Source organism: Sceloporus undulatus, chromosome 2 (assembly GCF_019175285.1).
Source record: "Sceloporus undulatus isolate JIND9_A2432 ecotype Alabama chromosome 2, SceUnd_v1.1, whole genome shotgun sequence".
NCBI classification, from domain to species: Eukaryota; Metazoa; Chordata; class Lepidosauria; order Squamata; family Phrynosomatidae; genus Sceloporus; species Sceloporus undulatus.
This window is the reverse complement of record NC_056523.1, coordinates 310,688,744-310,716,696: the sequence shown is the minus strand read 5'-3', so window position 1 is coordinate 310,716,696 and position 27,953 is coordinate 310,688,744. Positions and strand designations below refer to the sequence as shown.

The window sequence follows — 27,953 nt, the reverse complement described above, 5'->3', positions numbered from 1 at the left end:
AGAGAGTAGCACCTTTGGGACTAACTGTAAGAAAGAAGTTGACAGCATGAGCTTTCATAGACTTCAGTCTACTAAATGCTTCTGAGAAATAGACTGAAGTCTACGAATGCTTATGCTGCCAACTTCTTTATTTCAGTTAGTCTCAACTCTCTCTATACACTCCTGAATAGCCTACAATGCTATGTGCGATGTAGCAGAAAGAACAGTGTGTGCTTATTAAAGTTCAATGAGAAATCGAACCCTTATTGCACTATTATTTTCCCCTCAGATACCAGAATCTGTTTTAATGTTTCCATAGTTACCTATTTTCTAATCTTTTTAGGTGCTTTGCTTGATTCTTACACAGTGCTTTCCTGCTTTTTTCTCTCTTTCGTCTTTTTATTGCAATGCAGAAAAATCCATTTGACATGTTTTAATTAGTTTTTCAAGCTCTTCAGTATTTCTTATATACAATTGAATCCCCTAGTGGGGATCTCAGGGGATCCAGGGTTGCAGAAGAAGAGAAGCAAGGAATGCGGCAACCCAGGACTGGAGTAACCATCTGCCAACCTTCAGTAGCAGTTATCTATTTTTCAGAAGGACAAAGAAGAGGAAATCTGGCATGCTATTAGCACTCCCTCAGCCTGTCAAAGAATGTAGAATTTCTGGAAGAAGCAGAATGCTCATTTTACATAGATGGCTTTTTCTGACAAGAACCTGTTTCCCTTGTAGGCTGTGATAATAACCTGTTTCAAAGAGACTTGATGCAAATGCCTGGAGCAAGGTGTATGGTGGTGATGGTGGTAGTAGAGATTTCCAGATTGGTTCCAAGATGATGGTGAAAGGTTAATTCCCTCATCTCCACACATACATGACTATTTTGCTATTTACTTTTTTTAAATGCAATTATAGATTGCAGAAACAAGATCATATCTAGTTTGGCTCTGGGTCACCCTGTTCATAGGGCAACACAAATGGCTTCCCTTTGCAGCATAGCCCTGTGATCCCTGCAACAAAAAAAGGAATTGAAAAGATGGCACTGTTCACTGATAAGACCAACTTGGATCCCTTGATATGGGGTCTCAGACCTGTGCCCACTAGTATGGCCCTTATGCTGCCAGTGTGCTCAGCCACAAAACCCAGCAAGCAGGAAATGTGCATGGCAAACATGCTTCATGGAAAGAGGTTTTCCAGCTGAAGAGCAGATCTATAGGTATGCACAGTTGAGCATTCGTATGAAAGAATACACAAGATAACAAGATAAGAGAGAATACCATTCTCCAGTGAGAATACCAGTGAGGACACTGGTCATTCATTGTTTTTGTAAAACTGGGGGATAAGAGTGCATGGAATGTAAAAGTAATTATTATGGACAGAATTGGGTAGATTTTCTGTGCTGGTTGTATCTTCTTCCATGCCTGACTAATGCAATAGGCAGTAAGATCCAGGCTTTAATAATATTTTCCTGTTATTTTTCATACAGACTATTTTTTTTTAATTATTTTTTTTCAAAAAAGTATGGTGGAGCCAAATTAAAGAACCTGGAAATATGTTTATTGAAATATACAATCAGGCAATTTTAAAAAATTAGATGAAAGTGCAGGGCATAGACTCCTCCCACCAAGAAAGCCAGCATGATGTAGTGGTTTGAGCACTGGACTATGACTCTGGAAACTAGGGTTTGAATCCCTACTCAGCCAAAGAAAACCACTGGGTGATTTTGACAAAGTCACACTCTCTCACCCTCAGAGAAAGGCAAAACAAACCCCTCTGAAAAACTTTTGCCAATAAAACCCTGTGATAGGTTCCTCTTAGCACTGCCATCAGTCAGAAATGATGTGAAGGCACACAACAACCCACAACAACAACCCAGAAAGTACATTTCCCAAATTCTGGCCATTTCTCATAGTATGGTATGTCTTAAAACACCTTCTGTTCCTGCTGCAAGCAGCAAAATAGTGTAATTACATTTTGATTGAAGTCATTTTTTTTTCTTTTTCTCTTAGTTGCAGTGGAAATCTTCCCTCCTGGCACCCCTTCAGTCTTTCTCCAAAGTTCTTTATGTCTTTCTGTGTATGAAACTCAAAGTCTTTCTAATTTCGCTTCTGCTACTAGAATATTATGAAAAGTCCAACAAAAGCTAAATCTGTAGACTTTCTTAGTTGAATTTTGTGTGTGCAGTATTATTCATGACGCTTATCCAAAAAGACCTTTAATTAATTAAGGTTCAGTTTACAAAACAGAATCATAACAACAAATGCAAAAAGATTTCATATCGCTGAGAACTAGAGTCAGAAATAATATTAACAGGAATTAACAAGATTGCTTCTATGTTTTTTTTAAAGCATGCCAAAATTTTCCTATTATATTTAAAACATTAAGCTCTTATCTGATACAACTTAAACAAGCCTACAGTTTAAAAATGACATACACTTGTAACCACAATGCTATGAATTCTGGGGTTTTATATTGACTAGTTTATGCCTAGAAAGTAGTGTGTCCTCCTTTAGGCAAATGGCAGAAGGACTGGGGAAATGGTGGTTGCTGTACCACAGACTTTTTCAGTACCAATGTAGGATTAATCTTCCCAGTTCAACTTGATGTAGTTGTAGAGTACAGTAGTAGGAACTAAAAGACTTTATCATTTATTAATAGAGTAAACTGAAGCTTCATACTCAGGTTAGCAATACATTTAATAATTATTGGGCTTACCTAAAGAGCCATAGTATATTTATAATGAGCAAGTGCAAAGAAAAAATCTGACAGTTAAAAGAGTGGTCCTAGATAGGCTTGGTTCAGTTAAGCAAGGCTTATTTATTTGCAGAAGTAGCTTCCATCAGCACATTCTTGTGTTGAATCGAATGCTGAATGACTGCAAGATTGGGTGTGCATCTGTTTTGTTCTTTTTAAAGAATGAACAATCTCCAGAGCATATATGAAGCTCCCGACACGATTTTATCCAGCAGTTGCAGTGAACCTGTTTCTGCAAGAAATCTTTATGAACAAAACAATTTATATGCTGGGACAAATAGACTATAACCATCATACTCTTAGCTTTTCGAACTCTGCTCAGGAATTATGAAGACTAGATCAAGATAAGGTGATTCAAAGTGATATATACATTCAGACCTCACTTGTCTTATCATACTCTACAGACCCCCATAGTACTGGTATCTGTAAAGGACCTGCAGTTTTAGTTTATTACCATGTTGTCCCAAAGACAGGAGTAAAAAAAAACAACCCAGCAATATCTACTCTAAAGTGTTTATCTACTTGGCTTCAAAAAGAAGAAATCCTGCAAAGGTGGAAAAGCGCTGGTGATCTCCATGTAGTGCCCCATTACCCATCCGCAGCCAAACTTCATCTCCCTTGGCAAGTTTGAGTACTGCACTGTTGCTTGATGAGTCTGTTTTTCCTTTTGATTCATAGCTAAGAATAAAGAATTGACAAAAATCAACATTCTGTTTTTAATTTCAGTTTTAAACTGAACAAATAGTTCCCAATGAAAAATATTGGACCTAGCATTCCTGCTAGGTCCATATTTTTCATTAGGAACTATTTGTTCCTAATGAAACAATGAGGAGGTTATGGGAAAAGTAGTGAATGGGAGAAAAAAACACCCTTCAACATTTTAAAGTTGAAAACTGGGACTCGTGTGATCAAAGTGTGGTCAAGATAGGGAAAGTTATTAACGAAGAAGTGCATGCAATGTAAGCGAGGCTGTAGCAGTTTGTTTTTGCCTGAGACCACTGGGAATGGCAATATTCCACCAGTCTCCATCCTGCTGAGCAGAAACTACTTTTGCACTTTGAACTCAGTTTTCAGCAATGGAATTAAGGTGAAGATAAAGTGGGGAAATGGGAGGGGAGAGAAACTAGGCTATTTTTAAAGCAGATGGAAAAATGGAACAACAGAAGAGCAATTGGGGCTGTCTTGCCAAATCAGGACAGTTCAAGGATATAGGAAAGGTTAAGCACCCATTTTCTCTGCCTGTTCTCACTTACAGATCACTCCTCCCAGATACAGTTAGTTTTGCAACATGGAAACATGAGGTTGGGGTTTTGGCAGAATAAACTCACTAGCAATGGATAGTTCCAGTGTCAGTCAACCACATTTAAAGATAATGTATGTATCCATGCCTGCCTTCAAATCGCCAGTCAATTTAGGGCAACCTTATTAATTTCATAGGTGGTTTTGCCAGTTCCTTCCTCTGAAATATAACCTGTAGCATCTGGTATTCTTTGGTGGTCTTCCATCCAAGTACTAACCAGAGCTGACCCTGCTTAACTTCAAGGATCAGATAGGATCTAGTACCTTTGGGGTATGTTGGCCTTAAAGATAATGTTTTACACTAAATTAGACTGTTCCATTTATCACACTCCTCTACAGTATATTCTGGTTAACAGCCAGACTCCTCACATCACTTGTCACCTGATTCGTTTCTTAAACCTCCAATGATAGGGATTGAACCAAGGTCTGTTTGCTGCGATGTACATGCCCTGCCACTGAGGTATAGTCTCTTTCCAAACTTTATTTTTATTTTTGTAAATGTAAAAGGTTCACCCATGTCAGTCAACACACCTGTATAAGCTGAAAACTGTATTGCCATTGTGCATTAAGTAAACATACACTTCTTCCACATCCTCGTGCTTCATCATATTGAAAGTGAAGAAATACACTCCTGAAAAAGGAACATTCGGCTGATTAAATTGTGCCAAAAGGTTACTGAGATAGGACAATTCTAGTTAAAATCTATGTAAGCCTCCCTTCAGTTTGCAGCCTGAATCACAATTGCAAAAGAGCTTACCAAGAAACATCTCTTTAACAAACTCATGAACCTATTCTACAATTTTGTAAGAACATCTGAGAATTCCTCTTTATGGCCTCAGGGAGGAAAAACCGATAAAGAGGCCCTCTGGCTCATATCTGAGATGAAACATGATGCCAGTCCAAGACTATGAGCAGAAAGAAGCCAGCCCAAAAAGCCAGGTTGTGAGGCAAAGACTTTTTCCAGAGCTTGGAAATAATGTGTTACAAGGAACAGTTACCTGTAATGCATTACTTTTGTAGTGGTGGAGACAGGCAGTGATATTTTTTTAAAGTAATGTAAGAATTGGCAATGTTTCTTCTCCCCGCCTCTTTTAGTGCAAAGAATAATGTTGCTTTTGGCAAATCTTTTTGCTTCGGGGGGGGGGGGGGGGGTTTGGTGTTTTTTTTTTTTTTTTTTTTTTTAAGGCATCTTCAAAGCAATTTACTAGTTGCATTCTATTATTTTAATCACAAATAATGGCAAGAAATTAATTCTTAAAAGTTAACAAACAGCTACTTGTAATAGTTGGGAGTGTATCTGCACTACATAGTTGTATCCATTTCGTACCACTTTAACTGCCATGTCTCCAGCCTACAAAATCCTGGGATTTACAGTTTGCTGAGACACTTAGAATTTTCTTCTAGAGAAGCCTTGTCCAGAGGTCCTCATTGGTGCTCTATGGATCTGGAGCTTCACCTTCCAGAATCCCTAAGCATTGATCAAGCTGACTGGGGAGTCTGGATGTTGAAAACCAAAATACATGGAAGACCAAAGTTTTTGATCCATTGCTGTCATCTACTCTCCTCTACTACAATTCCCAAGGTACTCCAAGAAGAGCAGCTTTGAAAATGAAATCAGTTTTAATGCTGTAATTTAGACAGGCAGTCAGGGATAGGTACCTAAATTGTATTTCAGGGGAGTAGACAAGAGCCCTCTAGTAGATTTTCTAGCAAACTACAAGCCTAATATCCCTTAAGATGACACTGAAACAGGTATGAAACTGTTTATCAGTGTAATGCAGATATTCCTTCATTTTCCAAGCTAATGGTTTTGTTTTGTTTTCTGTGCACAACTGTGTTTTTCTTTGTACTTACCATTCACTGGCGCTCCAAATCGGCCAGTCATTACATCAAAAAAATTGCCCACATTAGTTTCCACGCTGCTGAAGATTATTCCACTGTTCTGGTTACTGAAGTGTGTTGCCATTGAAGCCATGAATGCAACCTATAAAAATACAGTTCATGATTAGACAGCAGGAAGTAGCAAGTTGGAAAATGACAAATTACTAGACATATTTGGAACTGTTCATTCCTTACAGGCTTCCTCTCCAGTATGTTCTGAGATATGTTTGCTTTACTTTCCTATTGATGTACTTTTAGGACATGGGCCAGCTCTCAGCAGACTCCAGTGACATAAGACTCATTGATTTACATATGGACAGAGACCTCTTCATGTACAGAAAGAAAATATATAGATGCACATTGGAAGGATAAACATCTCTGTCGGAGGTTGCACTTCAACACAAGGACCACTGTAATGACTGGCTCCTTACAGAAATCTTCACATCAATAAATACCATTTAAGTTCAGAGGAAATAATGTTTTCTCAGCCTCCATTATGCTACAGAAAACTGGATGAAGAAATGGGACTGATTTTATGCTTCAGCATTCTCCTTTCCAAAAAAGGTCTCTGTCTTAAGCCTTTGGAACTATGTGCAAAATTATAACAACATTATAACATTATAAGGCCATTATAAGAAAGCTGCAATCCTATGCACACTTATTAACTTCCTAAGAATGTGGGATTTACTTCCCATGAATAGGACTGAGCTAGCTTTGGGATGGGGCTTCATTGCATAAGACATTGCACATGGGTTTGCAGAATTCAGCTTTTGTGGGCACACTTTAAAAAATAATTTTAGTGCGGAACAGACACATAATCCTTGACACTAGTGACTCACCTCACATTATTTTTACATAATTTAATAAGATTTAGCAGCATCTCCTACTCACTGGTTTGTACCTCTGCATTCAGGCTTACACTGTTTGGTAAATCTTTAAGATTATTCTGTAAGGCTCATTCTGGGAAAGCTAGAAAACATTATGTTGATGTGTCTAATGCTTTAGCCATGGTTATTAAGCAAAAATATACCTCTGAAATAAATTTAATTGAACTGCTATATTTAACCTGAATAAGGGAAATCAAGAAGTAAAACCTTCAAAATTCTTGTCTAAGTGTAGAAAGTCTTAGCAAACACTGTTTCATTATACTTCTCAAATAAAAGGGCCTGTTTTCATCTCCTTTTACAGTGTGCCTACCATATATTCTCAATTCTTTAACCAAACTACCTCTAGCATGCTGCAAAAGTGTGAAAAGGAATGAAAACAAGGCATGTATGTGTCACATTATCACATAAATAACTTTCAAAAATGTTTAGTCTATACAATAAGCATAGAGGGCAACCTTTCCTATTCTTTGGGGGGGGGGGGGGGTAACTGCAGCCTAATTCCATGTATGGTTATCTGGAATATAAATCCTAAATTGAATACACTTCCACTTTTCTGGTTACATTTAGTCATAGTAAAGCATAAATATCTGTTTAAACAACTCTGTTTAAAAGCCTTGTAGTTTAGTCATCATTCCCCAGATAGGGGAAACCTAATTTAGCATACAAATTCAAAAGTGCTCTTTCAGTGTTTGAATGTAGCAGTTCTACCAGCATGGCATCAGATTTTTCACCATTTCTTTTTCATAGATCAAGTACAGGGGGTTTGGAAATGTACTAGTTACCATAAAAGTTTAACGCCCTTTCACAAGCATTTTACTTTGTTCTTATCAATAAAACATCCATAGTATTCAAATTGGTTCCTGTCTCCAGTTCAGTCAACTTACAGACTTTTAATTCTGCCCATCCATGCATCGCATACTAACAAGTTTTTGTTCTTCGGTATATCTTATTAATCTATCATAAACGAACAATCATACTGATTCCAGAAAGGGCCATTATGTGGATTTGGGCAAGGAGTATCACTAGCGAAGGTTAATGATACTTTAATGTGGCTAGAATAACATGCACTATTTCAGGTTTTCTAGAAAGTTGCTTGAAGTAGCACAACTAGAATACTCCACAGGGGATGACAGTCACTCACAGATTCTTAAATTTAAATCAAAACTCCTATACTTGGCATATTATTATCTTCTTCTTTTACCAAGGCTCTGTTTCAATGTCTTTTGTCAAGTCCTGGCTGGGTACTGAGGGGCCATTCAGACTACAAAAAAACTGGGTTTGAAAGCGATTCTTGCACGTGAAGTTCATATTGGATCCGAATCCATCACAATCCATGTCAGGGCTTGCACAAGGAAATGCCCCTTACCCCGGGGTATCCAGATTCGGGCTAAAATCCATCTTTTCCCAAAAGACTCGGGTTGCGCGAAATTTGAACTTGCCCTCGATCATGATCGGGGCAAATTAGGGAGGGATTAGGGGCAGGGGGCAGGCAGAGGCCAAAGTATTCCCTCCCATCATCAGAAGGGAGGGGGAGGAGGAGGAGGAGGAGAAAGGGGCTGTGGGAGGAAGGGAGCCATGGAGGGGATCCTAAAACGGAGCAGGAGGAGGAGGAGGATGAAGGAGCTGGGGGAAAGGGTCAGTGGGCATCCCCGAGGAAGGAGAGGGTCTGAAAGAAGGAGGAGGAGGAGGAGGAGGATTTCCAGGGGGAATTGGGTTGCGGGGCTACGCTGGGGCATGTAGGGAAATCAGGCTGCTTATTGTCAGAGGGAGGTGGGGGTGGTGGAGAAAGCTGAAAGGGAGGTGAGGGTCGGAAGGAAGGAGGATTGCCCAGGGAAGTAGGGCTGTGGGTCCAAGCTGGGGGATGTAGGGAAACCAGCCTAATTTGACAAGTTATGTGCATTATTTTTTGGGTGCTTGCTTGTTCTACTTTCCTGTTGCTCCTGGATTATTATTATTATTATTATTATTATTATTTGTGTTATATGAGGATGCTACAGGAATGCCTGTACTGCATTTCCCTTTTATTCCCAATTCATTCCATGGGTCTACTTTAGTTGGAACTGACAGGTCACGCTCTCTCAGCCTCACTGGAAGGCAATGGCAAAGCTCCTCTAGCAGGAGGGAAAGGGTCAGGGCAGGTCAGGTCAAAGGCAAGGCACGAATGGAGCCCACATCAAGCACCCCCCCTTTTCATATTTTTTTAAAATTATTTTTGAACAAATATGCGCATGATTTGTTTTCTTAAAGCAGATAGAGCAGTGCTAGCAGTTTGTGCACTTTCACTTTCATCTGCTCGCTTCCAGCAAAGGGGAATGTTACAAATGTTGCAAAAGGCTAGACTTACAATCAATGTTACATTTTTTGCTCTTAATGATACATGCTTTTGCTACTGAATTCAGAGGCAGCCCTGAATTGCTTTTAAAAGCAAAAAAAAAAAAAAAATGCATGGCAATTGCTGTCAGGGATGATGGGAGTTGTAGCTCTTCACCTCTGGCTCGAACTCACCACCTTGTTGTGCACCGCGCTGACCAGTTTTGGCCAGTGGTTAAAGCTTAGCAGAGTTACAGAGAATAGGCTGAAGACCCTGACAAATTCTCCAAGCCTTCTCACTCTTGCTTCCACAGAAGTCTTCACCCTTCTTCAGGATCCAGCTGGTTCTTGTAGCTTCACCCAAGACACCAGACAACTCAGTAGTCTTAAATAAAAGATCTACTTTATTCTACTATATACAGCTCCAAAACTATCCAACACAACTCCAATACTCCTCCACTACTACTACCCACAAAATACATTGGGATTCATAGCCATTATTATAGTCATTGAAAAATACCACCCACTCTTGTCAGTTTCCACCCAGTGGGCGTGTACATCATTCTCATTGGTTCTCTTGGTTCATCCCATAATTAATTATTTCATCATCTCAGCCTTGTCCACTTTAACAATTCTCAGATGTGTTCAATTATCCACTTTGCATTTCTGTCCTTGGCATTTAGGACTTGTTAATTGCATTACCTTTTACACCTGTGTGGCTTCTAATTGCTTTTGCTGAGTCACAGTGACTCTCACATACATGTTTTATTTCTTTCACTGTATATCCCATGTTGCATTTTCCTTAACAATTGCATCCTTTTCTGGCATTTCCGAGGTGAGGAATTTATTATTATTATTATTATTATTATTATCATTATCATTATCATTATTATTACATGTGTAAGAGGCATTCTGGGGGGGCAAGGAGTGGAGGATGCATTAGCTTGCATGGGATTGAAAATGGGGACAAGGGCAGATCTGACCCAAATGCCCACACATACACACAACACACAAAAAAGAGGTTTTTAAAAAATTGACACTTGGGGCATTTTGTGCATGGCTCTTTAAAAAAAAAGGAGGGGGGAGGACACCTCCGATGCCCCTGCAAAACGTCACCATGACGATCGCTTGATTGACAGCAGGCACCTTTGGCAGCAGGCACAGAATGCATTCGATTTAAAATGCCCCTCTTTTGTAGCGGGCACTTGCTAAGGGAGAGATTCGGGGGAGGGGCATCTGAATCAGCCCAGTTCCTTCCAGATCTTTGATGCCAGTCTGAATGGGGAGTTTACTAAAAGCGAAGATTATTCCTGTGAAAGAGTCAAGTGCTAGTTATATAGACTGTGTAGTGCTATAATATGGTATGCAAATGTCTGAATATTACTTGTTCAGGTTCTTCCACCTAGTATGTCCTGGTATAGTACTAGGGTTGCCAGTTTAGAATCATCCCAAATCCTGAGATTTATGGGCCAAAACCTGAGACCTAAGGAAAACCCCTGTTGATAGCTCTGAGCATTATGCGTTAAGTGCCAACCACAGTTGCCACAGCGTATCATTCAAACAGAAAGGGGGGAGTGGAGGAGAGAACATATTTTCCTGTTTAGAAATTAAGATAGAAGTCTTTACTAAAGTCTGGCCTTTTGACTAATCAAGGTGAAATGAGGGGACTATCCTTTTCACCTCCTTAGGGAGATAGGATAAGGAACATTTAACCTAGGCTATTTGCTTCCAGACAGAAAGTGGATGCAGAGCAGAGTGGAGGTTGAATCCTGGCACCACAACTGGGAGGGAAGGCAGAAGCTAAGACAATGTGTAGACTTCCCTGGAGAATGTTTGAAAGTTTCAGCAACAAATCAATGAATTGTTGTGAATAAGGGCAAAGTGCTGTTCTGAGCTGAGCTGGAGATTCACACACAGGCCTTTCCTTTAGCTTGGTGCTGAGCCCTGAAAACTGGAGAATTTATGCCCTTGTATTCCACTTGGAGATGACACACAAAAACTGTAGACTCAGGGCCAGACCCTGAGATCTGGCAACCCTATATAGTGGTCTCAGACAACTAGGGGAAAAGAACCTTTAAAATATATTATAATAGTACCAGGCCTACTTGGTGGTAACTACACATTATTTAGATCCTGCATGAAGAGGAAGACAATCCTTTGGAATATAATAATAATAATAATAATAATAATAATAATAATAATAATAATAATAAATTTTATTTGTATACCGTTTTTCCCTAGATCAAAATGGTTTACAGACTATAAAACTATTAAAAACATCTCATAAAAATAGATAAAAACAAATAATACAGTTATACAAATACAATCATTCATAGGGTAAGGCAGAGAATCGATGGCATCAAGAGCGCTCAACTTCATTCCTCGGGGAGGAAGGCTTGGCAAAAAAGAAAGGTTTTAAGCCTCTTTTTTAATGTTTCTAGGGGGGTCATGAGATGGAGCTCCTCGGGGAGACTGTTCCAAATCCACGGGGCCGCCACTGAAAAAGCCGTCTGGGATGTGGAGACATATTTGGAAGATGGAATCTCCAACAGATTCTTCCCGGATGTTCTGAGTGTGTGGGGCGGATTATATGGGGAGATGCGGTCCCTCAAGTAACTTGGGCCCAAGCCATGTAGGGCTTTATAGGTAATAACCAACACCTTGTATTGCGCTCGGAAGCGAATGGGCAGCCAGTGAAGATTTTTCAGAATAGGTGTTATGGGGTCAAACCTGGATGCACCGGTGACCAGTCTGGCTGCCATGTTTTGTACTAACTGAAGCTTCCAGGCTTGGTCAAGGGTTGCCCCATGTAGAGCGCATTACAGAAATCTAAGCGAGAGGTTACCAGAGCATGTACCACAGTTTCAAGGTCCATTTGGCCCAGGTAGGGTCACAGCTGGCGTATCAACTGAAGCTGATAGCAAGCACTTCTGACCGTCGCATTTACTTGAGAAGTCAATTGCAGGGACGAGTCCAGAAGTACTCCTAGACTGCGAACTTCGTCCTTCAGGGGAAGTGTGATCCCATTCAGGACAGGTGGATAAATTTCCTTCCCCGGGCCTGGGGGACCTATCACCAGTACTTCCATTTTCTCTGGATTCAGACTGAGTTTGTTTTCCCTCATCCAGCCCATTACCGACTCCAGGCAGGCATTTCAGAGGAGAGACGCCATCCTTAGACACTGCAGCAGTCGGAGGCACAGAGAAACATATTTGGGTGTCATCAGCGTACTGATAACACAGCGCCCCGTGTCTCCGGATGATCTCACCCAGCGGTTTCATGTAAATGTTAAACAAAGTGGGGGACAAAATAGCTCCCTGAGGGACCCCAGATGTTAGTTCCCTCTTAGAGGAGCAAGTGTCCCCCAACTGCACCATCTGGAAACTTCCCGAGAGGTAGGAACAGAACCACTGGAGCGCAGTGCCCCTGATACCCAACTCCCTCAGGTGTTCCAGAAGGATACCGTGGTCAATGGTATCGAAAGCCACTGAGATGTCCAATAGCACCAACAAGGTCACACTTCCCCTGTCGATGCCCATACGGAGATCATCGCCTAAGGCGACCATGGCAGTCTCAACTCCATATCCCGATCTGAAGCCTGTTTGAAATGGGTCCAGATAATCGGCTTCATCCAAGACTGCTTGGAGTTGGAAGGCAACCGCCCTCTCGATCACCTTACCTAAAAATGGCAATAATGAGACCAGTCTATAGATATTTCTCACCAGGGGATCCAGGGAGGGTTTTTTGAGCAACTGTTTAACTGTTGCTAAATTTAAACCAGATGGAAATTTACCCTCCCTGAATGATGCATTGATTATGCGTTGCAATAATGATGTTACAGCATCACCACCCTGGGCGTTCAGCCAGGAGGGACAGGGATCAAGAGAGCACATGTAGGATAATATGCTCTCACCACAGCTGCAGCTGCACATATCCTTCTTGTGCCACCATTAATTTTCATTAGAAGTTTCCAGGGAGGTAGATGTGTTAGTCTGTGGCATCAAAACCAACAAAGAGTTTTGTGGTACCTTCAAGACTAAGTCCTAAATCAAATTCCTAAACCAAACTAGCATAGACCCATAAGAACATCAGCAGAATAAGAGTCAGCACATATGTAAACTTCTTTGATTCAACAGACCTACTCTGGGTTAGAAATTGGACTGAGATCAAACAGATTTAATTTGCCATAAGCTTGCATGGATAGCACATACTCATGCATCTGGTGAAGTGAGCTAGTATTCATGAAAGGTGAGGTCATTAAAACTTGTTAGTCTCTAAAGTGACATAAGACTCTTTGTTGTTTGCACATTGTTTGGAATGTCACAGTGAAAGTTTTCTCATCACCTCATCAGGTAGTCCAGAAATATTTCATTTTGCTACAAAGAGGGACAGGAAGCAATGGGGCAGGAAGATAGTAGGATTGCTAATTTCAGCAGGGATTTTAAAAATAGAATAACAGTTACTGTTATCACATTGATGGTTAAATATGGTGAAACTGTGAAGGCTGCCATCAGTTCTGAGTAGATTTGTAAAAATGGGAATGCTTATTAATGTCATCAAGCTTCTGTGGACTTACTGCAAGGGTAGAGGGAAATTTTTCCAGGTTCACTGAAGGATTTGTTTTGCTTTTGTTTTTCAATGTCAGAATAATGAACACGGCAATGTATGGGCAGGTGCTACTGAGACATCTATGGAGGACTTGAGCAGTAGACCTCTCCAAGGAGTTCACCATGTACTTTTCTGCCTCAAGGGAGTCAGTAGTACTGTAGTTAATTCAGAGCTTAAAGAATTCAGCAATTGCAGCATTACATGTTAGTAAACAACGTGGTAAATCAATACTTGAAACAATTTGGATGGCGTTGGGAAAAATATGGCACCACAAGTTTGATATGAATGGTTGGATTCTGACAATAAATCAACAAGCAAAGATTATGTATATCAGAAACAATGGTTAAAGGGAACATGCTCAGTCTTTTGTTTGTGAAATGAAAGAAACAATAAAGATGTCTACTGCTTTCATTCTCCTAGAAAATTTAGAATAATTTTTGTCTACTCTGATGGTAGACTAAGTAACACAATGAAGACTGCATGATTCTCGCTAAAAAAAAAAAGGTTCCAGTGTCTTTTGGTCCCCAAATGAAGCTTCAATCACTGAGTCTCACCACCTTTCTTTCTTATCTGTCTCTTCCCTTTCCTTCTGTGAGAAAAAAAGAACCTTGTTGGAAAACACTGCATCAGAGAAGAGAATATATAATGCACTCAATCCAAAAATGAGCAGGGGAAATATTGGAGGTTCAGAAAGGTACAACAATGCTTCGCAGAATAGTGCATGTGCCTACAGGGGGCTGTAATGGTGAAGTTAGCAAGGGCCTTCAGGGAGTTTCTCTCTTGTCTACTCTATTTCCTCTTTGCACATTCCATGCATGAAAACCAGGATACATGTAGCCAAGCAACATCAGAGTTTGCTTAAAATGGCAAGTGTTATTAAGAGAGAACACACAAGCTAGGTGAGGCTGCAGCAGTTTACTAAAGCCTGAGTATATTGGAAAGGGCAGGATTCTGGTCCCTCCTCTCCTCTTTCTTCTGCTGAGTTAACTGACTGCAAAAATGCTTTTGCAATTTGAACTCAGTTTGGAGCTATTGGAGTAAGCAGTAGACAAAGGGGGAAAGTGGGAGAAGGAGGACATTTTAAAAGCAGGTGACAAAGTGAAATTGCAGATGATTAATTGGAACTGTCTCTGCCTATCAAGTAGCTTGGTGCCTGCTTCCTCCTATGAAGACAATTCCATCAGCTACAAGCTTTGCAGTTTCTCTTTCCCTCGTAGGGAATCAAATTACTGTTCTATCTTTTATTGGACTCTTTCACAGAGTGAAAAGTGATGGGAGCATAGCGGGATGCTCCTGTCACTATCTCGCAATTGCTTGAAGATTATCAAACAACATCGTGCGACATTGCCAAAATCACATCATTATTCCACGAATAAAGAGTTATTTTAGCACTGCTTTTCATTCACTGAATCCATTAGATTTACCTATGAGTTGACTCACCACTCTACAGTTGATTGAATGAGTCTATTCTAGTTGAGGCTAACAAACAAAATGTCAATCTAAATCCCACAAACTTCATGTTTTCCTGCAGCTGGTATAGAGAATAGGATGGCCAACATGACAATGGAATTAGACTGCATTCACACTTTTGAATTTACAGGCATATTTAATTATTATATTATGGCTCCTCGATTGAGAGGCCCTCCCTGTTAAAAAATGATGAGGCTTTTACCTGAAGTTCTGGTGGGACGCCAGGATAACCCTTCTCTCCTTTGGGTCCATGATGGCCCCGCTCTCCTCTGGGTCCCAAGTCTCCCTTGTCTCCTTTGTCACCTTTTGCACCTTCCGTACCTGGTGCTCCATTATTTCCATTGTTTCCATGGTTTCCTTAAAACAATCAAGGAACGAGTTGATCATCGAAGTCAGGTTTAAAGGGACAGCCCCATCCAGCTTCAACTTCCATGGTCTACAATTTCTAATTCTCCTCCGATCACACTAATTTATAATAGGGCTCACATATAATTTTCAATTGTAATATTGGATTCCAGGAGATGAGGATTCCAATCCCTGCTTAACTGTGGAAACTCACTGAGTGACCTTGGATAAATCACACTCTGTCAGCCTTAGAGGAAAACAATGACAAAACCTCCTCTGAATAAATATTTCCAAGAAAACCTCATGACAGGGTTGGTATAAGGCTCCCCAACATTATGCTAAGACACTGCCATTCTCCTTGCAGGCCCCAGTTATGACCTGTGATGTTGAAAGGGGATTCCTGGCCACTTGGGTTGGGTCAGGTGCCCCATTTCTGCCCTTATAGGCTATGGCAGGGACCTGCAAAGAGAAACAGTTGGCAGTGATGATGGTGGCTTTATAGTGTGATGGCAGGCAGGTGTCTGAACAAACCCTCATCACCACACTGGACCAGGTAAGTGCTGGGTGATGGTGGAATGGGCTAGACTTGCAGGCAGAATATGATGGGATTGGGCCATTGTATGCATTTGCACCCCATATTTTGCCCCATAATTTCTACAAGGACTGGAGAATTACTATTTAAAAATGAAAACTTGGAATCCAGACCAAGTGATGGTCTAAGGGGCTCAACAGACTGGCCATTAAGACTAGCCTGGAGGTGAAGTCGAGGCATAGCATCCATATAATGTATGCCCTAACTCCGCCACTAGGCCAGTGTGATGTTGTGCTCTGCTCCACACAGTGGCGACGCAGCGCCAAAGGAGCATGGAAAAGCTGTGCACTGGCTGCTTTTTGCAGCCCCTTTTTTGCACCACGGAAACAAGAAATCAGGGCCACAGCATGTGGTTGCCATGGCCCTGATCCAGTGCTGATAGAGGTGGCTGCAGGCTGCCCCTTGGGGCAATCTGTACAGCCCCTAAATGAGCACTGGATGGCATGCCTAAAATATGGGGGAAACCTCTCTATCAAGGGGGTATGGAAATCCTAGAGAAGGCCACAAAAATATTCATGAAGGGCTGTATGTGATTTCACTTTTCCTACCAGTTTTTTTAGGGTCTGTGGGAAAGGGAATATAAGACAACAAGTAAAACTGATTGGCCTAAGGGGCGGCCTGCAGCCAGCTCTATCTCTGCCAGATCAAGGCCACGGCAACAGCACGCTGGGGCCCTGATCTCTCTTTTTCGCAGTGCAAAAAGGTGCCGTAAAAAGTGGCTCCTTTTTGTGCCCCGGAAAAGGCACCATAGCCACCGGCGCACAGCTTTTCCGCGTTCCTTTGGCACAGCGTCATGTAGATGCACTGAAAGAGGAACGCCATGACACAGTGTGCCATGTAGAGTGGCACATGGCATCACACCAGCCTGAGGGCAGAGTCGCGGTGTGTCATGTGAATGCCATGCCCCGACTCTGCCCCCAGGCCGGCCTTAACGGCCAGTCTGTCAAGCCCCTCAGTATCAAAGAAGGAATTCCCACATAGGCCACCTGCTAATGGCCTCACAAGAAATAAAACTGTTTTCACTACCAAATATAAAACAATTATCATGGTAATTATCCTTACATGGCTATGGTTGAATTCCCTTGCTTCTAATCTGGAAGTATTCCAAACCTTCAGAATTATGCTCTATAAAGTTCATGAGGCCTCAGTCAGTGTTGCAGACTGAATTATCACACCATAGTTAATTTAATTTTTGCACTTGTCCCAAAGTTCTCATACCTCCATAGAGGTCTGTGAAAGGATGGTTTGGTTCTGAAATCCAGCTTTGTTTTCAACTGCATTGCTATGTTCAGGAAATAAGTGGGATACTACAAGTGCTGGAATACAATTATCCACTAATCCATGTCTGAAGAAACTGCTAATGCATTGTGATTAATGTAGTTGTGACTTCATTAAATTATTCCTAACAAACCTGAACCAGGTTGTTAGTCTTTACATTGAGATGCATACTGAATATGTGTAGAGTTGATCCATCAAACTAGAAACAGATTTAATTCAGCTGCATATTTTGGCAAGTAGGTAATTGCCTGAAAAAAATCACACCATATTTCTAAATTAAGAGGTCAGATTGAACAAATCATTTTCAGTGATTTTTAAAATAACATTTTTATAGACTAATGTTACTATGTGTTAGGCTAGGAATACTCAGAGGCAGTTTTCCATTGCCTTCCTCTAAATATAACCTACAGCACCTTTTATTCCTTGGAAGTATCATATCCAAGTACTAATCAGTCCTGGCCCTGCTTAGCTTCCAAGATCAAATGGGATCTGGTGGACCACAGTACTATACCATTTTTTCTTTAGTTGCCTAATCCCTCATAATTTCAGATACTTTCAGATACAGACAGACACCCACACAATGCATGACAGGTCTTAATGGTCATTGCTGTGCTGATGACTAAAATCTTATACCATACTTTAAAAGAAGCCTTTTATAGAATGAAAGGTTTGGTGGTTATTCCAGTAATAAACTGTATTCATCACCTAGGACTTTTGCCAAAACAACCATACTATTTGTACATTTTTGCCACCCAAAGCTGCTTATGAAAGCACTTTATACAGCTATGTCATCCTTTTTATTACTGGAAAAAGTTATTATTAGAATAGTGACAAAAAGCTAAAGAAAATCTACTGAGCTGTATGGACAGGGCCTTCAAATCACTGTTTCTTCCAGCGGCTCACAGGGGAATAGAAAGAGAAGAACACTTAAATAACCAAGAAAGGACTTGGTTGCTACTTAAATGGTGTGTCTTAAAGAGTACAGACACACTGTAGAAACAATGCAGTTTGACACCACTTTAACTGCCATGATTCCATCCTATACAATCTTGGAGTTTGTAGTTTTGTTAGGCACAGCATTCTTTGGCAAAGACCTTATAAAACTACAAAACCCAGGATTCCATATGTTTCATCCACTTCAAAGTTGTGAGAAATGGCATTATTTCTACAGTATAGATGCACCCTAAACCAGAGGTATCAGGACCAGAAATGCATACCTGTTAGTATGAAGACATGGCATACTAGAAAGCTTTGACCCAGCAAGTACTTGGTGTAGGAGTGATGAATCAAAGGCATGGAAAAGGGGAAAAGGCAGAATTAGAGGCACCATGGTTCTCAGTCTTCAAGTTGTTATGGCCACTTATGGCAACAATGTAAGAGTCTGGGAAGGCCAGACACTGGAAAAATTACAGTTTGTAGGAGCCATGCAAGCAAGGTTTTCAGTGGTTGGAAGAGACTTTCCAAAGTAGCCAACTATCATTTGCCCTAAATAGGATGGCCTGAGGGCCCAGGCCATTTCATACCCTGAAATATTAATTATACAGTGAAATTATTATTATTTTTTACCTGGCATTCCAGCAGGGCCTGGAGGACCTGGAGGACCTTGATAACCTCGAAGTCCAAAATCTCCCCGGCAGCCACATTCAGGTGGGATTTGAGGTCCACTCTGTGTAGTCTGTAATCACAGAATTCAAAAGAAGCATGAGTAAAAAATTAATATATGGCATAAATCTCTGCATTTATATTGTCATATTCATGGTATTTTGTTGTGCCAAATGGCAAGACGATAGTTTTGTTTTTCTAGAACCTAGTTCTCTGGTTTGCTAGCTGATAATGAATAATAGGGCCTTTTGTTGATGGCACCATGAAGCATATTTGCTTCATTTCTGCACCAAATTAAAACATGGCTTTTTATGAAACCCTTTGAGCTCAAATGGATGTGCCCAGTTTATGCACAAACAAGGTTTAAACACAAAAATTGCTGCTGAATCACTGCCCAGGTCCATCCCGGGTGCAGCCCGGGTCCTGTAAGCCACTTCGGCGGCCATTTTTAGAAGTCGGAAGTGATTCGGCAATGATTTCTGTGTCATAATACCCAGCTTCCTCCCAAATTAGCACTGGATTTGGGAAGGGTAAGATGGGGTTTAAACCCCATGCAATAGAATCCCTATTCTATGTCTGCTACCTGCCCAGTCTATGCAGCCCCACCATAAAAAGTTGTAATGTCACAAATAAAAGATTACTTAATTGTGTGAGTTGATTAGTCAATGAACTGAGCAATTAGATTTCCATCAACTTACATATATATAACCAATATTTTTGAAGAATGAATGAATATTTGTGAAGAATTAACAATTTTTTAGATGAAACCTACTATGAATGTTTTTTTTTAAATAATTTCATTGTCATTGTGTGCCTTCAAATAATTCCCAACTTATGGCGACCCTAAGGAAACCTATCTTGGGGTTTTCTTGGCAAGAATTGCTCAGAGGCAGTTTGCCATTGCCTTCCCTGGAGGCTGAGAGCATGTGACTAGCCCAAGGTCACCCAGTGGGTTTTGTGGCCAAGCTGGGAATCAAACCCTGGTTTCCAGAGTTGTAGTCCAATGCTCAAACCACTACACCAGGGGTAGGCAACCCTTTTGAGCCGGGGGCCAGGTTGCTGTCCCTCAGACAACTGGGGGGCCGAAGCCAAAAAATAAATAATTAAATAATTTTAAAATAAATAAATAAACCAGGGCAAATGTAGGACAACATAGGACAACATTTTCAAATGGAGGACACTTTTTAAATAAAAAATGGAGAACACGTGAAAAAATTTGCTGATTTTTTAAAAAATGTTAAGATAAATGCATGTTTCTGAGGCTTCTATAGACAATTGTCCCACCATGCCCCTCGTGTGAGATGCCAAAGGCCCCGGCGGCAGGACCGGGCTGGGGCCGGTCCCAAGGCCTCGCTGGGCCGCATCCGGCCCGTGGGCCGCAGGTTGCCTATCCCTGCACTACACCATGCTGGTTCTCAATTACTTGTGTTAAAAATTGATTTGTGTTAAATACAGAGGACCTTGGAGTTGGGAATGCAAGGCAAGCCACATGGAACACACTTCTATCTTCCAACAGAAGAAAATAGCACTGGACAACTACTACTGTCACTTCCGCATCATCCTTCATCTGTTTCTTGAGTGATCCATTTGATTCTGCCCCATCTTGGGGCCAACCTTTCCCTCTGAAACTGGCTCCAACACTAAGGAGAGTTGGAAGAGACCTCAAGGGTCATCCCGTCCAAGGGCCATCCCATTCTACCAGACAGGAACACAGAATGAAAGCATCCCCGACCGATGGCCATCCAACCTCTGTTTAAAAACTCCAAAGAAGGAGACTCTACCACTCTCTGAGGCAGCCTATTCCACTGTTGTACAGCTCTTACTGTCAGAAAGTTCTTCCTAATTTTGAGATGGAATTTCTTTTCCCATAGTTTGAATCCGTTGCTCCAGATCATATTCTGTGGAGCTTTTCGCATGAAGAAAGAAAGTTCAGCCAGATAGTAGCTGTTCAGCACCGCTTATCGTATGATGCTAGGCACATAGAAAGGCACTACTATCTGGATTAATTTCTGCTTTTTTTCTTCATGGGATAAATTCCCAAGACTGGTACAGGACAATGAAGCCTACTGTGTATCCCACCTGGAGTAGCTACAGATTTAGTAGGTCCCATCTAATTGGGAGTACCAATAGGATTCAGTTCATTGCACATTAACTATGGCCAAGCTCTTTCATGGCACACATACCTATGATGTCATAGCTATGCTTTATCTCCCAATCTGAGCCCTAAGCCCACTTCGAAAGTGAGGCACCTATACTGAGTGAAGGAGTTCTGTGAAACTGTTCAGCATACATTTGGCTCCTTCCTACCAGCACCTGGACACATCATCCTCCAGTGCCTCCATGCCAGGACCACAGGAGTCATGCATTCAGTAAGTCTGCTTCACTTTTAAGGTGTGTTTAACCAACATTTTGAATTTGGTTACAGTTAGTTTGGCACAGTGCATGATAATCATGTGGCTGCTGAACACCACAAGTGCATTTAAATTGGCACTTTTCTCAACAAAATATATGACAAAAGCATCTGATAGAAAACGAGAAACTTGCTAAGGGCCTCCTCAACCATGGCACTCAATTGTGGCATATCCTCTCCTTGGAGGGCCAGTTGGCACCAACACTGGTTTAATTTAGGCACTACATAAAAATATGGCTATTTATTAACATCCTTGGGCCTCGGTGATGTAACTCAAAATGCTAATGTGCATGGTTTTAAACTACTTTTAACCTTTTAAGCCTATTTCAACTTGTTAATTGCATTTAAAATGGCCAGAATCCTGTTGGGCAATTGTGAACACATATCCGACAGTTCCACATTCACAGTTGCTACCTGTTCACAATCCTTGGACAGCTCCTAGTTTAAGGACTACGTAGAGACCATGAAAGTCTCCTAAATCCTCCCTTATCATTAAGCAGCTGTTGCTATCAATGGAGGTCCATTCTGCTATTGATCAGGAAGCAGTTGCCTGATGTTCTCCAGTGCAAGGGTTATTTGTAATGGTTCCTTTTTCTGCCTGTCATGCCGAATGTGAGGCAGCTGCTTCTCGATTGCCAGGAGAACTGACTAGCGGTAAGTGGGATGTAGGGTGCTGTTGTTGTTGTCTGTGTCCAAGGTGACCCTAAGACAAACCTATCATAGAGTTTTCTTGGCAAGATTTGTTCAGAGGTGGAGATTTGCCATTGTCTTCCCTTGAGGCTGAGAGCATATGACTTGCCCAAGGTCCGCCAGTGGCTTTCATGGCTGATCAGGGAATCAAACCCATAGACCAACTCTTAAGCCACTACACCATTCTGGGGGGTGCTACATAGTACACAATGGCTGTGTAGAACTCCAGCATATGATTTTAGTTTATTTAAGTTATTTTATTTTATTTTAATTATTTTAACTGGTTTGCATTGATTGCACTTGTATGCTGCCCAGACATCTATAACAAAAATGCCTCTCATCCTCAGAACATGGCCAAGGCAAATCCCCTCTGAACAAATCTTGTCAAGAAATCCTCAAAGTAGGGTCACTTCAGGGTCACCATATGAAAGAAATTAGTTGAAGGCACACAACAACAACAACTCAGTCCATATCAAAGTTTTTGCAACTCTGTAGTAGCTGACATCAAGCAGATGTAAGAAGCTCATAATTTCTTTTTAGGGCACAATTTTAATTTTAAAAAAATTTAAAACAATACTAGGATATCTGAAATGATATACAGTTGTCCCTCCTTATTTGTGTGCTTGGGATCTGTGTTCTTGATTACTGATGGATGGCAAGTGGGGAAGGAACAAAATGGTGCTTGCGCCCATGGCACCCATGCAAGACCGCACACAGTAGTGTGCAGTCATTGAAATCAATGGGACCCCAGTATCAGCCATTTTTGTGATTCGGGGGGGGGGGGGGGAGTCCAGAACAGATCCCCTGCAAAGTGGAAGGGATGAATGTATTTTAATTTCTACCACAGGATGATATTATTATTATCTATTTAATCACTATTGTTGATTTGTTATTTTGTTAAACTCTGTTTTTACACCTAAATGTTCTCTCATTTAAGGATTTTTAAAACTGAAAAGCAGATTACAATATATACTCATATACAAGTTGACCTCATGTATAAGTTGAAGGAAGGTTTCAGGGTCAAAATCCTGGATTTTGATATGATCCATGGATAATAGCAAGTACATTTCTATATTGCTTATCAGTGCCTTTAAGCACTCCCTAAGCGGTTTACAAAGTGTAAGCTAAATTGCCCCCAACAATCTGGATACTCCCTTTAGTAACCTATGGAAGGATGCAAGCCTGAGTCGAGCTTGAGCTCTTTTGCTGGTACTGAACTCGCAATCTTATGATTTGTGAGTGAGTGGCTCCAGTACAGGCATTTGAGGGGGCGATTTTTGAGAACGCTTGAGAAGCATTCCCAGAAATCTCTCCCTGGGGAACACATCCAGAACAAGATGGGGATGCTTGGCGGCGGTGGCAGTGTTCTCACTGAGCAGTAAAATGCATTCCCCACCACCTCCCGTCCCCAGAACGTTCTGTTTTGGGACGCTACGGGCCCGTTCCAGGGCCAATGGGATAAAGTTCTTAGAGTCAATTTCAGGGCATAAATTTCTCAACTTATAGTCGAGTACAATTTTTCTAATTAATTAATCGTTTGGAGACATAACCAATATCTCAATATGTTTTGTTCATAATTATTTATATTCATCTATTTGTGGATTTAAATTAATTTTAGACACATTAATCATATTAGAAGAGCTTCAGGTTTATAATAAAAATGAAACACAACAGCAAATTCATCAAACTCTAAGCTAATACCAATAGCATCTTGACAAAATGCAGGCTGCGCCTGACATCATATTTTCCCCCCCTCCTGCATGATTTTTAACATCTTGTCTGATGAAGAAGCCTGTGGAGCTTCAAAAGCTTGATACATGTATTTTGTGCATTTCCCCCCTATAATGATATCATTGTTTTGTGGATTTTGGATGTTATTGTACTTTGCTATATGGCCAACATGGCTACCCCTGGATTTATAAACCAACTGAGTTAGAGAGAGATTCCTGAGCTTACTCAGTTACAGAACCAATACAGTAAGATCAACAGCATTCATTCCTTTCTATGATCAACAGTCTAACACCATTCCCCCCCTTTTTATCACTTACAATGACATTCTATTCAGAAGTAAGCCCTGCTAAGTTCAAAGTATATGTGTATATATATTTAAAAACCTATCTCAATCATATATTGCATATAAAATGCATTTATAAAATTATAAAGGAGAGAAAAACATGTACATTCCACAGTATTTATATGATCTTTCATACATATATAACATTTTATTTGACGAACACATAATTATAACTCAAATGTTTGTAGCAATATTAACAAAATTTGATCCCATTTTACCATTAGGGTAAGATCTATCCAAAACTAAGACAGTCCCATTGACTTTAGTAGTGCTTAAAAGTGCTTAACCTTAGCTGGATTGTGTCTTTTCTCTGCAAATCTACTCATATTTACTACACTGTCACTCCCATGCACACAATGTGACTTGAACATCAACATGATTTGAATTGAATGCTTATCCTAATGCAATAAATGAGAAAACAAGTATCAAAGCAACTGATTGCATGCAAAAAAAAAAAAAACCCACCCCAAAACCTACTTCTATAGCAAACGATGCTCTGGTGCTCTGCTATAACCATCTAGTTCCATTTTAGCTTAATTCAAGAAAGAAATCAACAAATAACACAGCCACAGTATCAGTGGACAACCGAAATGAACTCCTTTTCTTTGAAGGAGTGCTTGATTGTTTTAAGCAGAAAAACAAACAGTTAATGACTTTCTAAATGTTGTCTTAGAAGATTAATTCAGAGTACCTGGACTCTGTTTGAGGTAGTCTGTGCTACATCATCTACCTCTGGTTTCAAGGCATTGGGGTCAGTAGAAGGGCTATTACCATCATCATCCTCAACCGTCCACTCAACAAGTCGACTCCGCTGTCTCAACAATTCCCTGCTGCTGGAACCTTTGTGGCCAGTCTGATGGCGGCTTTGCAATACTTTGGCCACCGGATTACTAGATCTTCTGCTCACCTCCATGTATTCATCTTGGCACAGGCAAAAGCGAAGAAGCAGAAGCCATGTCAGGAGACTCCAGTTGAGGAAATCCTTGAGTGCCATATCACTGAACATAGTAAGGTCTCTGGAAGTTCAAGTGCCTTTTACCAAGGAAAGATCTGCTGTTGCTGTGATGTGGTCTTTTCAGGCTATTCCCCACGATTAAACCTGGCAACAAGACCTGGTTACCACAGCTTTATATGCTGCGTCCAATAAATTATACTATGAAAATGTCAGAGTGGCAGGAACCTTCATCCCAAATCAGTTATGCTTTCTTAAACAACCCAGTCATTATTCACCACATCCCCTACTGCAGGGAAAATTGATTTGTATGCTGGAAATGATCACTGTATTTAATGGACAGCTGTGGTTCCTGTTTGGGGGTGTACTGACAAACATTACTCCTTTTTCCTCTGTCTTTGGCATGTGTTCATTTTAGGGTGAAGAAATGAGATGGAAATGAAGAACATGTGGCAAAAGTTTTATGGTTCTTGATTAGACATGGAAATGCTGGGAATTTAGACTCTGAAAAGATATTTTCTGGACATAATCCTCTTATTTGTTTGCCAGAAATTAGCTTTCTCTCTATGTGTCTGTCTTTCTGGCTCATATGCACACAGAGAAATGAATTTCTCATTCTAAAAAATAAATGTATTGGTGTTTAAGGAGAAAATGCACAAAGGAAGATTTTGACACGTGCTTTTGACTTGAATGTTGTTTCTTATTATACTTGCCCACTTTAGAGAAGGCAAATATTTGTATTGTGCATTAACAGCTGAAGAAGGCTGGAAAAACAGACCAAAATCCAGGCTTATAATATGTCCCTGTTCTCAATGAAAAGCCTGAGCTGCCCAGTCAAACATCTCCCCTATAACACTTCTAATTTCTGATATTTTTTGAAAGGCTGTTGCCAAACCAAATTTGATTTTCCTGCCAACTAAAGATAAATGGCCATAAACCCAAGACACATGTTTCTATCTTATAAATAATTGTGCCGCTACAATATCATCTTTTCATTGCAACATGTAATTCTTTGAACTTACCCACAGTAAAACATCTTTTATAGTAAAAATACAAGCCATGACCTTGTAGATTTCAAAGTTATTTTAGTAAATATAGAAATTTTAGTGGGGCTCTAACATAATTATATGTCAACTCCATGTCATCTGCTGCCTTAATTTCGTCTGGAGCTGAGCAACCAAGAAAATCACTGCCATCACACCCAAATCAAAATGTCCACACATAATACAGAGAGAGTGAGAAACAGAAAGAGAGAGACTGAGAGAGAATCATAGAATAGAATCAAATAATCATAGAGTTGGAAGAGACTTCAAGGGCCATCCAGTCCAACCCCCCTGCCATGCAGGAATACACAATCAAAGTACTCTGACAGATGGTCATCCAGACTCTGTTCAAAAACCTCCAAAGAAGGAGACCCCACCACTCTCTGAGGGTATGTGGTCCACTGTCAAACAGCTGTTACTTTCAGAAATTTCTTCCTAATATTTAGATGGAATCTCTTTTCCGGCTCATTAGTACAATTTAGAGCAATACTACCCTAAAATCATAAACTTAGGGAATAAGCACCGAGATGACCAAATCTGCTGGCGTCATCAAATTTTTCACAGTGATTAAAAGGAGCCAAGATGACAAGACATTCCAATAGGATGGTGAGTAGGCAATAAAATGACAAATTTCATCTGTAATTGTAAAGTGATGCACTTTTGGGAGGAGGATCCTAACCCCATATACATTCCTGGGGTCTGAGCTGATGATGAGTGACCAGGAAAGAGTACTTGGGGTTGTGGTGGGTTCTGTCTGAAAAGATCAAACTAGTATGTAATGAAAAGGGGACATTCCATAACAGAGATCATTAGGAAAGTAGCTGAAAATGAAGTAGCCCAAATCATATTGCTCTTATCCAAATCTGTGATGCAATTCCACTTGGAACACTCTGTATGAGGGTTGCTAGATTTAAGACTGGAAGGGATGGCTGTACCTTTAATGTTGATAAAGAGGATGGAAATTAAGTGGGTATTGCTTGTCATGCAACCAGAGGTGAGGTGCCTATGAATAACATTTTGGGGGAAGTAACAGTGGGAGAGGTCTACTGCCCTCACATCCCACTTTGGGGCTTCAACAGCAGATTGTTGGTTGACCGCTGTGGAAAGCTGGATACCAGATTGCATGGAACTCTTCTTTCAATTCTGTGTTCTTGTGTTATGTTCTAAATTACATTGCTTCTTAATTTGTAAGAACCTGTAGTAGCTGCTAGGGTGTCCCATTCTGGGTTTGACTCTGAATTATAAAAGAGCTAGTCAAGGTATTGAACGCTATATCCAGGATAGACCCAGCAGCTTGGATAGCTCCTTTAGAGTTCAGGCTAAAACATGGAGCAGATTTATCATCCCACTGAAAGGAAAGCTACCAATTGCCACTAGCCAAAACTAATATTTACATTGAAATTTAGGTCTATGGAGTAACTGCCACTGCCCCTTTTTTTACTGAAATTAAATGTTCTTGGCAGCTGAAATGTTTAAAACCATAGATTCATGACTGATTCAGAGAAGATGTTAATCCCTTGGCACTTAATAATTTGATTCAGCAAATGTTGAGACAGTACTGTTGTTTTCAGCTGGTGGTAAAGACTTCAGGCTTGCCAAATGCTGCCTTAGAGTTTCCTGTGGCATTAAAGAACAAAATGTTTCCAGAATGAGTAATGGCCATAGATAGTACCCATGTGCTGGAAAGAGCGAGCCTAAACAAAAGGCAGCATGGTTTCAGTACCTCAGCAAAAGCTACATAACTATGGCCCGTTACAGACGGGCTTAAAAGTATGTGCGGAG

The 27,953-nt window shown here is 40.6% G+C and overlaps 1 protein-coding gene across 2 annotated transcripts; it reads right to left on the bottom strand.

Moving 5' to 3' along the window:
* Positions 1-1,816: 1,816 nt before the first annotated feature.
* Positions 1,817-25,311, bottom strand: C1QTNF3 (C1q and TNF related 3). Of its 2 annotated transcripts, none has more exons than XM_042448196.1 (6): positions 24,868-25,311; positions 18,967-19,075; positions 15,388-15,542; positions 5,884-6,013; positions 4,561-4,660; positions 1,817-3,408 (listed from the first exon to the last, which is right to left on the bottom strand). In XM_042448196.1, the coding sequence occupies exons 1-6, from the start codon at positions 25,180-25,182 to the stop codon at positions 3,249-3,251; spliced, it is 969 nt and encodes a 322-aa protein (XP_042304130.1). In that variant the 5' UTR covers positions 25,183-25,311; the 3' UTR covers positions 1,817-3,248. The 2 variants fall into 2 exon arrangements, with proteins under 2 accessions (XP_042304130.1, XP_042304131.1); XM_042448197.1 differs by having other exon boundaries at positions 1,819-3,408; positions 25,084-25,308.
* Positions 25,312-27,953: the final 2,642 nt, after the last annotated feature.

Bases quoted from the DNA above. Each gene is read 5' to 3' on its own strand.
- C1QTNF3 (XM_042448196.1), bottom strand. From the start codon at position 25,182: ATGTTCAGTGATATGGCACTCAAGGATTTCCTCAACTGGAGTCTCCTG. The intron at 15,543-18,966 runs GTAAAAAATAAT...GATTGTTTTAAG, and splicing joins AGGCCCTGCTGGAATGCCAG to GAAACCATGGAAACAATGGA. The intron at 6,014-15,387 runs GTAAAAGCCTCA...GTATTTTTATAG, and splicing joins GCGTCCCACCAGAACTTCAG to GTTGCATTCATGGCTTCAAT.